The 12,542-nt window shown below is 37.6% G+C and overlaps 1 protein-coding gene across 3 annotated transcripts in view; it reads right to left on the reverse strand.

The window, feature by feature from the left end:
- Positions 1-216: 216 nt before the first annotated feature.
- The window catches only part of MYT1L (myelin transcription factor 1 like), a gene marked incomplete at both ends in the record, with an annotated part of 129,402 nt that continues 117,076 nt past the window's right edge, over positions 217-12,542 (reverse strand). For 2 of the 3 annotated variants that reach the window (XM_084262516.1, XM_084262515.1), the window contains 4 exons: positions 217-357; positions 682-825; positions 5,209-5,312; positions 6,967-7,058. In XM_084262516.1, coding sequence (XP_084118642.1) covers positions 217-357; positions 682-825; positions 5,209-5,312; positions 6,967-7,058 — 481 coding nt within the window. Of the gene's footprint in view, positions 358-669; positions 826-5,202; positions 5,313-6,966; positions 7,059-12,542 lie in introns of those variants that run through there. The other variant, XM_084262517.1, reaches the window with a different exon arrangement.

Here is a 12,542-nt window from a genome sequence, read left to right on the forward strand (position 1 = left end):
GTCAGCTTATATGAAAACGTACAAAATGTGAATGTATTCAAAAAACTATTCTGCAGTTACTATCTTTAAAGCAAGACATAAAATCATTATGAAGTCTTGTAAGCATAACACTGTTTCAAACAGAAATAAATATATAACACTTTCTGGTAAATTACAGCAGCAAAAAACAAGAGGCATCCTTTTTTTAAGCAAGACTTTCACCACTATAGCAGCTGTTCAGACCTGAATTCCTCTCACAGCCTGCTTTATATTTTCCAGTAGGGCTTTATTTTCTGGACTCTGATAACGATCTTGATTTGTATACATGTCCGTCAAAGTGGTCACGTAAGCATCAAAATTTTGTTCATTGATTGGTTCCTACGAGATATTAAATAGTAGTTCATATACAACTTTCATTTTCTCATTCGTATATTCATTTAAGCATAACATATTATCAAGGTATATTGCCACCATTTTTTTATAATATTTAAAATGCCTATTTAGTTCTTACTTAATTTTACAGGATACACTGGAACAGGCCCTCCATGTCTTTGTTAGCAGTTAAATGTATCTTTATGGTTTCAGTGTTGTTACCACAAATATCCAACTGGTTGATGAAACATAAACATAAAAAAAGACATCTATTGTATGAAGTGAACTGAAGATCGCCAAATTCCTTAACTTGTGCTCTCAATCACTTACCATATGTGGCAGCTGGATATTAGCTAGACTATGAATTAAAGACTGGCTTAAATTGGCCAATTCATGAAGAAGAGACTCATTTTGCTGTTCAATTACTTTGTTCTCCTCTTCTATCGTCTTCAGGTTGCTCTCCATTGTGGTAATCTAAAATGGACAAATTTGTGTACAATGTAATATAAGGCAAGCTGTTATAAAGCATGCGCTCTTTGAAGGGACACATAACAGAAATACCAGGGAAAGGAGAAAAAGGTCTATTCATTCACACTTAAAAAGGTTTTGCTTGAGTCGGCAATTCTTATCATTGTTAAGGATTTCTTATTCCTACTGTGTGTCGTATGACTTTAACAGCTTGTCTTTTAAATATTGGTAGCAATGAATGAACTCGGATTGGATTCCTTTTCTTCTTGAGTTGAAAGGCATTAAGAAGAACCTTAGCTCTGCAAGTTCACCCATGTGGTCAAACACTTCTACTTGGGACCTTCTGCAGTAAGTCACACATTTCTTATTTTTTCTGATATACAGATATATATTGCTTATTAGGCATGCACAGCTCCTTGCTGCCAGTGTTCAGCACTTTGTAAGTGTGATTTGAGTCTATGCAAATTCACAGGGCTGCTGTGATGTGTACAAATTCAGAAAGTTTTCTAATACATACAATGGCTTACAAAACTGAAGGAACTGAAGAAAGTTTATACAAAGCCAGGAGAGTGGGTCTCTGGGGCGTGACTACATGTACAGGTGAAGACAACTGAGATTATGGTCTGCCGGTGTTCCCAGGTGACCTGACACAAGTTAGCTCTGACCTTGCATGATGCCCTGCTCGAGCTAAAACAACAGCTTTTGAGGTACCTCAGCTGAGCTTCTGCAAGGCTCTGTGCTAACAAAGCCACAAGGATTTCAGACGAGCACTGGTGTATGCCCAACCAGTCGAGAGCCCATACAGAGCTCACTTGTATCTGCCTACACTTGCCTCTGTAGACCTGTCCTTACTTTCCACATTGTATGACAACCGTTAACATCTATAACAAAGTGCACAGTGGGCTTCTGTGGGTGTGTAGGTTAAAATATGCATTGACAAGAGGGAGAAAAAAGAGAACAAGGTTTCAGATTCTTAGAATAAGCTTTATCCATTTCTACACTGGCATAGACAGTGACCAGTGGGAAGAATTGATAGTGAACAGTGGGAAGAATTGATATAATTTAAATGCTGATGAGAAGGCTGAAGATTTTCATGGTAGTAGTAGGCAGAGGGGGGAAATGTTCTTAAGTGAATATTAACTTGACTATGGGTGAGTAAATTTTAGGAAATTGTTGGCACAACCAGGTAGTTAGTTGTCTCAAGTTTTATTCTGGACCTGAAGTTTCAGTCTGCTTAGGGAAATACAGCCCATTAGTTGAAAGAAGTAACTTTGACAAGTGATGTTGCTACATAAAAATGTTCAAGTGTCTCTGACTGCAGGTATTTATATAGCAGTTAATCTAAGCTGTCAGAATTTCAGGGGCTTGGGTTTGTCACAGCTAATTGATTCTGAGCTATTTCCACAGCATATAGTAGTAGGTGATACACCTTCTTCAGCTTTGAAACTGGAAGCACCGTCTCTCATTTTGCTTTCAGCTTGCTTATATAGGAGAGCAACACTGTATGTAAATGCAAAACATCTGTCACAGGTGCTTGTTAGAGTCAGTCATGCTCCAGTATTTACTATAAAGCTGTATTTTTTATGTTACAGACCAAAGTGAAGAGCCTGTTGTCAAGGAAGGCCCAGTTCAGTACGGAATAATGCTGCTGCCTCACACGAACCTAACTAGGAGCTGGCATTACATAGATATTTATGCTAGCTGAGCACTGCTACTTCAACAGAGATTTTCTTCTGTTTAGTGTGAGACCCTGATTATCTGCAAACATGGTGGCAACTGATCAGCATATCTTGCAATATCATTTAGTACTTATCTTTAAATATCTTAAATGGCATACTTAATTATTGCAAAGGCTGAAATTTCCCTACGTTTTACCCTGAAAGTAAATGAATCTTCACGGTTCTATTCTAAAATCAGGCCAACCTGTTGCTTGTATGAGACACAGTTATTTGCAGCTTTTGCTTTCCCCCCTCTCATCTTTAGGTATTTCTGCCTCTCTGATACTTTTGGACCTGCATATTAAGCTTGGACAAATTTACTAGAAAGTCTTAGATTAAAAGTACTTTCTTAAGTCTGATGACTAAAGGTGGCTGAGTAAAGGAGAGAATGCCCCAACTAAGAAAAAGCTTGCAGCATGACTTTTCACTTTATTAAATATAAAAGTTTCTACATGGAAGGGAAGCTCCCATTATAGGAAAAACATACACTGTCACTTAGAATCCTATGGGATGCAAATCTATATCTAACAAGACTGTTGTTATTTCTGGTGTTCAGAGAACTTCTATTATTTTCCCACTGTGTATTCCCCACCTGTGAAATCTTACTGAAATCTAGGTCACACAATGATTTTCTAAACATTTATCAGCATTTTGTTATGTTCAATATAATTGTAATGCTGCAAATAAAGGGGACTGTTGACTCTGATTCCCTTCAGAGATGATAATGACTACATTGTAATGCTCTATGTGTTGGAAATCGGAATTGTTTATCATCAGAAGAGTATATGAATTCAAAACTGAGGCCTCTGAATTTTTGTGAGATTTGACTCAGCTGGGATTTTCTGCTAGACATCAGTAGCTAGTGGGGTAAAACCAGGTAATTGTTAGGCCAGACTGCCCAGAGACTGTGAATCTTTAGTGCAGGAGATAAATAACAGGCTACACCAGCTTCTGACAGGATTAGTTTAGGAAGAGCTGGGAAGAAGGAAGGAAAGAAGACCGATTGACAAAATAATGTCTCAAGGTGTCTTGTAGCTCTGTTTTGCAGAATCCTATTAATTCTTTTAATGGCATTATGTATCATTACCAGTAATTTAAAAAAAAAAAATCTGCTACACCAAAGTGTGAAGAGCATTCTTTCAACCTGATGGTAAAACCGTCAGCTGAGTTTTTTCCCAAGAATATGCAATGCTCCCAGGTAGTGCCTAAACTGATTTCTAAGAATACTCCATTGAATCATCTGAGGTATGAAAGGTGGAACCAAGACCATGGAGGTATGGCTTCTGTACTCATTTCAGATCAAAATTTGATGTGACATTCCTAACTAAATCTTAGAATCTTGATACATGTTTTATGTTTGAATAGTGTTATCATGACTTTATTTTTTTTTAATTAATCTGGCCAAAAATACGACTAAACATGCAGAAAATTAGTGACAACCAGAACATTTACCTAATGTACACATAATGGCCAAACTGCTTCACAGTTTTTAAAATCTCAGCTAAAACAATCTGTATGTAGATATCATCTATGACATTGTATTAAGCAAAAGAAAACATGAGGCAGATTGGACACTGCCAGATTCAAAACTTAGGACAGAATTCCTCCAATATATGCATATAACTGTCCTACTACTGGTTATTTTTTTTTGCTTTATATTCTTGCAGATTTTTTCATCTACAGTTGTATTTTTTCACAGCAGAAAACTGTGTAAAACAGATGTCAAATCCTGTAAAAGCTGAATAATGACAACAGTACCCTGAATACTGGCATAAAAGAGAAGTGAGGTTTCAATATCAATCTGGCTAAAGTTTAGAAGTCAAAGAAAAATCAAGTTGAAAAGGCAGATTCTGGCTTCTATTCATGAGTATACAAGAGGAGGGGGACAATGGATATGGCACTCTTCTCTGCAAGCAGCAGATGAAGAAGTAGCAGGGAATGGTTTACCTCGTTTCCATCCAGATCAATTGGATGGTTATGACTCTAAGACTGAAAGCTGATAAATGGTGAGAACTTTGCTAATCACTGTTGGCATCTGTGCTCAATTCATGTGAAGAAAAAAGCACCAGAAGCTATGTTGGACACCAGAAAATGATAGGAAGTGTTAAATTAATTTCTTTCCTCTGCCTTTTCCATCCAGCTTTATTACTGATGAAAAATTACTTTTAAAATAACAGTCTAATGTTAGTTTTCCCTTACTATCTGTGGAACTACTACTGCTGCCAAAGGCTGCACTCAGTGTACCACAAAATGAAGTGCAACAGGTGTTCACTTCCCTCTCTGTAATACAGACATGGCAATGATGCTGTTTGTCTGGACTCCCTCACCTTGTAACTTGTGTTAAGGACCGTGATCTTACACAATATTTAGACTGCCATTAGAAAGTCATAGTTTTATCAGAGGGAAATACAAAGCTGACCATGACAGGTCATACTTTTTCCATTATTTTAAAGAATATAATTTTCTAAGCCTTTCTCTGTGTGTGTGCGTGTGCTGGTAACTGATGTGGAGACTGTATAATGGGTGGGTTTTTCTGATTTTGTAAATGGCAAATTGCAGATAGAAACCTTAATATGTAAGAAACATAAAAGAGCACTATCTATTTCCTATATTTCTTCTAATCAGTCATGTAGAAAAAGCAGCTGAATTTAGGGCTTCATAAAACTGTTACCTGAGTTCTGAGTTTAATCATATCAGCTTCCATCTGGGAGTTGGATTCATTTAGTTCTTTGATTTCTTCATCTAACTGTTTAATTTCTTCATCATTTTCTATACCTGTGTGATACAAAAATAAAAGTGGCATTAAAATAATTAAGCTTTAAATCAGAGTTCAGGGAATTAATTATTTCTAAATTTTAAAATAAATTTATTTCAAGTATTAAAGGCAAAATGAAAAAGGAAATGTTCTTCAAACTTTTCTTTTGAAGTTAAACCTATGCATTTTACACTAGTTTTCTCTTAAAAATTGCAGCAATTTTCCAGCAAGAATGTTGAAAAAGCTCAGGATCAATAAGACCCACCTTTTCCTTTATATGTACTAATTTAACTTTGTATTATAAAAATGCACCTGTGGCAACAAATTGTCACATGTATCTTATCTGAAAGACTGTGTCCACTTATAGATCATCCGAAGAAAAAAGAAAGTATCTTAACATGCTAATTTCTTCATATTACAGCACTGACAAAATAATTTGTAACTAATTCAGAAGATTTCTTTTTTCCAAAAAAATGAAATTTTACTGATGCACTGGGATATATTGTTATTCTGCTGTTTCTTTTAATCATTTCATGGTTCAGAAGGGTGTTATTAAATAATGATATATAGGATAGTCTGCAGGATGGAAGCAATTTCTGAGTTTTTATGGCACAAACATTTATAGAATGGAATTTTAAAAGTGCCTGCTGCATCTTTAAGCATTCAGACAGTAATAAACAATAAAGATTTTATTTATATATCCTTTTAATTAGTATACAAAGCACAAAATAGTCCTGGGAAGAGATAGAGAAAACTAAGCTAGAGAAACTAAGGCCATGTTCTCACTCTAGTGCAGATCTTGCATACCTTTTTTCACAGTGCCTAACTTTAGTAGGAAGGATACCGTGTGTCTCCCTACATACCCAAAATGTCCTTATAGGCATTCTTTCTAGGCATGGCAGATGATACTGTTTTCAATACTTCCCAGGTTGCAGAGAAAACATCCAAATCTTCTACTCCCTGGATCTAGCTCTTGAACAAAACATCCAAGACTTTATAGAGCTCTACTGGAAATGTGGGTTGCAATGGCTCCAGCAATGTGTTGGCAAAGCATTTTCTATAAATGCTTTGTGTCTCTCAAACACAGTTAATACCAACAGTCAAGAGGGCAGTATCTCTAGGCAATCAGTAAGTAACTACATGAAATTTTCCTAGAAAATTCAGGACTTGTGCACCTTCTGGATAAGCCTTTTATGCATTACTTACCTGAACTGAAGCACCTACATTTTGCTTTAATTCCACTTCAACTATCAGGGTACTATCCTGACTTTAACACAAGGTACTTCTTTCATCATCTTCCCTGCAACTCAACGTTCCTAGGAAGGACTGCAAATTATTGGAGATGAAATGGCACAAGGCCATCTACATAGGCCAGGGGTTGCAGTCAGAGCTCCAAATTAATTCAAAGGAGCTTATGGGGACTTGAGACTCTGGAAATTAATCCTTTTTCTTTTTTGATTCCTGCAACAATCTAAGAACAACTATCCACCTGTGATGAATAAGATGTGAATCAGAAAATTATAATGGCATATTCTACCCTAAACTATTTTAGTGGTTTAGATTTACATACACAGACTACTCCACTGCTGGCTCAGATTTCCACAGCCAATAGAGTAACCATAACTTTGGTTTAAAAAGAAGTAATATTAAAAAAGGTAATGATTAAAAATTTACCATTACTGGCCCGCTGCTTTATTGTTAGCATTTGTTCTCCAGACAGCTTTGCTTTCTTCATTGCTGAAGTAGCTCTGGGGCATCCTGATAAACTGTGAACAGTAAGGAGCCTGTTAATTTTGACAGGTCATTGAAATGAAATCTATAAGCCAAACCTGTAATAAAAACAGTATCAGAGACAAAGTTTATCTTCACTGCCTGGCACTGAAAGAGTTTGTTAGTCTGAGGCTTTAAAAAAAAACCAAACAAAAAACCACTTACCAGTAGTGATTTCATGGCTTTATTCTTCCAAATTCTTTTTGTACAGACAACTAATATAAAAACCATATATATCTCATAAAACTATAAACCTGGGAACCACAGTCCAATTTTCTAAATATGTGATGCTTTTATTAAAAAGTTTTGTTTTAAAAATAGTTATTGTGTAAATACTCCCCTTTGAATTTACATGTCCTTGCTCTGAACTTCCACCCTTTTTAATTCATATGTTCAAATATGGAACTGAATGCTGAGGGAAGGCGGTGTGAGCTACCTCTAACATCCAGATGACTAACTCTTATAAACAATGTTTTCCTTTGGGAATATCACCTACCAAGCTGGCTAAATTGCCCTTTTCTGAATTGTTTCTTAAAAAGGCAGTAGCTATATGTTGGCTTATTGGTGAGCCCAAGAGAAGACATTCCCATAAAAATGACCTTGCCATGATGAGGGATACATATCATATATAATGTATATTTGTTACACTTATGGATGTAGATTCAGTTATGTCTCCTCTCCCATGTTGTCAAATCATTAAGCTTTTAATTATATTGTACAAAACATATGATATCAAAGCACAGTAAATGCAGTCTTGGCAGGTTTTATTGTAAAACTAAAAATAATGAACAGACGGTGCTCACTATGTTATAAATAATTGTATACACATTTTCCCCTTTTTAAAAAATCATATCTTTAATGTAGTTGTGCTATCGCAGGTAAGAGACTATACATATTCAATCTAATTCAATGATGGAAGACTATATTCTTGTTCTGAGCAAGCTTTAGCATTGAAGAGGATCTGGAAACTTACTAAACAATTCCTTGTTGTGTCAACATTCAGTGTTCCATAGCCACTGAAACTGAGTAGTCATGTACTTCTCATTGCATACAGTCACATTCATATTTCACCAGCAGATCCAAAGAAAGACTTTTATATATATATATGTAATTTTTAATTGTGCAAATCAAATTCAAAGCTAATAATTTCTCCGTAATGTGGAACAAGTTTCTGAGGAATGTGGTACTTCACTTTGATTAGAAGCATTTATTTAAGTAAAGGCACAACTTCCTACTAAATAAAGTCCTCTAATTTAAGTATGCTGTTTAATTATTGAAAATGTTTCTCTGGAAAGCCTGGGCTACAATTCTGAAGTGCAGCCATCCAAAAAAAAGGAAACTTTTCCCAGAAAAATGTCTAAAAAAATTTCATTTTCTCAGAAAAAGAATCAGTGTTCCACATTTCACACAGGTCTGTGACCGAGAAGATATATATAATAAAGCTGCACTACTAGTATTACGAAATGGCATGATCTAGTAGCTTTTCACAGTAGCCTTGGGGTTAGGATGCCAGGTTATTGTTCAAAACCCTGCTATGGACTCACTGTATGACTGTAAACAACTGTCCTCTTGAAATGTCAAAGTGAGCCTTGAAGCAGATTAAGGAGGAGAGGATTAGCCATGGTAGGAAAAAAGCTTTGGCACAGGGAAAGGAATGAAAGATAACAGTGTATGCAAAGTTTCTGCATCATTTAATTTACTTTCTATCCTTTCAATTGATTCAATGAATGTCCTCATACTTTTTCCTTGCTCTTTTTCAGGAGTTAGGATCACTGAGCATTTTAACACCTGTGTTAGGTAACTGTCATCTTGGTCTGCAGCCTTTTTGCCTTGAAATGTCTCAACTGATGACAACCTATGGGATCATTCAAAAAAAAATATGCCTCAAACAGCCCAGAAGTATGGCATTCAAACAGACAAACAAGAATCCTGGATGCTAGAACTCTGCATCTGAAAGTGCAGAAGAATCATGGCGGGGGGGGGGGGGGAAGGGAAAAAAAGTATATTCACAGGTATTAGAAACCTACTGTGAGATTCAGTGTGCCTACATCCGAATTTTGGTGCCAAAACCCAATCTTATTCCCAAATTATGGTTACGTACAACTAGTTTCAGGATTGCCTAAACCTGTAGATATATCTTCTGTGTCTGAAAGGTTACCTCTCTCCCAATATATTCAGTGTGCTCCAAATCATAGAGGCCTCAGATACAATGTCCCATATTTGCACTACTAAGCTTTTCTACTCTACAAAACAGGATTGCCACATTCCAGTTGCCTAGTGGCAGCTAAATCAGGCCCATGCCATCTCCACTGGAAAGACATCTATCTCAAGGATAGGCATTTATGTATAAGTAACACCTCTACTCTAGTTCATACATCCTGGCACAAGATGTCCTCTGCTTAAACTGGAAACAGAAAGAAATGGGTTCTGTGCTCTATGAGTGCTCCAGAAACCGTTGGAGAGTTGTTCTTCATGGATTATCTACGTTCTTGTGGAGAGACCCAGGTAAATCATGAGTTGGTGAAGGGGAAAGCAAAGGGCTGCCCATTTTTGGCCCTACTAGTGAGGATGTAAAAAGCTTCCAAATCCTGTAGCCAGAATAGTTTTGTACTTATGCAGTGGTGATCTAATGCAACATGCACAGAGGGATGAGGGCTTCAACCAAAAGGGTATTCTTTTCATCCAACTGCACCCTCACATCACAAGCTTACTCTTTTTGGTTTACTGACCATTACACTCTTGGCTTTGATGATGCAGTATGTACTGCTATGACTACCTTTAGCTGGTTATGTGTCTGTCCTTAGAAGAGGCCATGAATGAACAGAAGGTCCTAATTTTTCCTGTGGCAATTGAAGAGACCATTCAAAACTCCCAGATGCCAAAGCCAGACCATGCCAACTTCTTCTGCAGGTCTTTACCAGTAAATCTGTCTCTCCATTAATAGTATATTGTATTGTAAACAGATTAGCTCATTTTCCTAATCCAGGCACTTAAAATTTCCATGAAGCAGATGCTAATTTAGTACCCTAAATTACAGGATTGAATTGTACTACAGTTTAATTTGTCTAACTTCTTCAGAAATGGATATGACCAAAATAGCAACATGCATCCTCTTTACCCACCTCTGTTCTTAATTAAGTTACCTAAAAATACTTTAAATAATTTTTAAAATTTTAAAAAAAGGATAATCTTCTGCTCTGCAAGGAAACACTGCCTCTTCCATTCTGTTTTCTTGACTACTCCTTCTCTAAGTTGAGAACAACCAAAAGAGGGCAGAACATATGGGAAGGTAAGAAAGAAAAGAGACCTAAGTCAGCATCACACCAGAAATGTGTTGTGGTATGAAGCTCATGGAGGAGTAACATTAACAAAAAAGCTTGAACTGACATCCCAGTGAGAATGTGAGTGGCTTGAGATTCCCAGGAGACTACGGGTAAAAGGAGACAGAAGACAAAAAGGAGTAGGTATGATTGTACTTGTCTTAAGTAGCTGGAGATTTTATTCATCTCTTCGTGACTGGAAAACAAAATAAGTGAAAGCCATATTCAAGGGTTTAAGAGTTAAGCAAAATATGTTATAAACACCTGAAAAATCAAAAAAAGACCAAGGTAAACATGCTAGCTAGTAGTTTGATAAGGATAATACTTATCCTCACAGCAAGTTTAAAGCCTTTACTGTTGATGCTGGTCAATACGTTTTCCTCTTACGAGTGGAATTAGTGTGTAATTGTGCTTTGGTTTATTTTTTATATTTTAATAAACCTTACATTGACTTTTACTCAAACATCGAATTCTGCAGCTTGTTCATTCCAGCAAAGAACTGGTAAAATTAATCACAGTTATCTCACTTGCTACTGCCATTATTCTCATACACATGAGAAATCATGCAAAAGAAAATATAAACACAGTTGAGCATTCTTTCTATAAGAAAAAATGAGTAAGGCTTTCTAATAACATTGCTGGGGGTACTGCTGTAATAAGTATGATATAAATGTGCTGAGCCATCATTTAGCTCTGCCAGATTGTGGATGCCATGGAACTTGAAGCAACAGCATTTTAGTGGAGCTATGAAAAGCTCCAGCACCCAATTCCTGGTTCCCTCTGAGTTTCTGATTCAGCAGGAGGTTAGAGCTGTTGCTGCCACAAAAAACAAGGTATCATCAACCAGCTGAACATCAGTACCTTGTGTCTCTGAGATGCAATGTGTCTTGACTCTTGCTGAATTTCTACCATCAGGCTTAATCTCTAATTTGAGAAAGAAAAGTGCAGTCTGACACATCAACCTTGAAAGCCAACTCTGCCACATTTTACAAATATTATGAAAAATTAATTAAATTGTTAGATTAAACTGATCTAGGGTCAGATCCTGAAAAACCTCCTGTAAGGGGGTGTGCTAAAATTTGAGAAGCTTTTAATGTTTGCTGGTTGTCTGGAGATATCTGAGATTGTAACACATCATTTATATTGGAAACATGCTTCTGTTGGGCATGGGAGCTAAATAGAGAGGTCCATGGCTGGGACCTCCTCATGCAGGTTTGCTTTGCAGGGAATATCACTGCCCATGCAACAGACGTTTCAACACCCCTACACCTGTAGGACTGATCGGCAGAAGGGGTGACTGGGTTTTACACCATGCAAGTTCAATCTGCATTGTCAGGCTTCTTTTCACAGGAAGACTTTACAAATGGGAGGATGCAGAGGCTATGCTGTTAGAAGGAAAGGCAGCCTGTGAGACCTGGGTAGCGTTTAAACAGCGCTTCTTCCAAGCCCAGGACCGGTGCATCCCTCTGAGCAAGAAATCGGGAAAAAGAGGCAGAAGACCTGTGTGGATGAGCAGGGAGCTAATGAGTAAACTCAAAGGGAAGCAGAAGGTCTATGACTTGTGGAAAAAGCATCTGAGCACCTGGGAAGAATATAGGGATGTTGTCAGGGCCTGTAGGGATGTGACTAGGAAGGCTGAAGCCCACTTGGAATTGAAACTGGCAAGGGACACAAAGGATAAGAAAAAGGGGGTTTTTAGATATGTGAATAGCAAAGGATGACCAGGGATAATGTGGGTCCCTTGCTGAACGAGGCGGGTATCCTAGTAACGGGGGATGCTGAGAAGGTGGAGATACTGAATGCCTTCTTTGCTTCGGTCTGCACTTCAAAGGCCCCTCGGGACCCACAGACACTGGAAGAAAGTAAGAGGGTTTGGGAAATGAAGAGCTTCCCTCTGGTTGAGGTGGGGGTGGTCCAGGAGCGTCTCAAAGGGATTAACACACATAAATCCATGGGCCCGGATGGGATACATCCATGTGTGATGAGGGAGCTGGCGGAAGTGATTGCTGAGCCGCTCTCTATCATCTTGGACAGGTCTTGGAGAACAGAAGAAATGCCTGAAGACTGGAGGATAGCCAATGTCACTCCGGTCTTCAAAAAGGGCAAGAAGGAGGATCCCAGCAACTATAGGCCAGTCAGCCTCACTTCTGTTCCTGGAAA

The sequence above is a fragment of the Gallinula chloropus genome, assembly GCF_964237585.1.
Source record: "Gallinula chloropus genome assembly, chromosome: 3".
Taxonomy (NCBI): Eukaryota; Metazoa; Chordata; class Aves; order Gruiformes; family Rallidae; genus Gallinula; species Gallinula chloropus.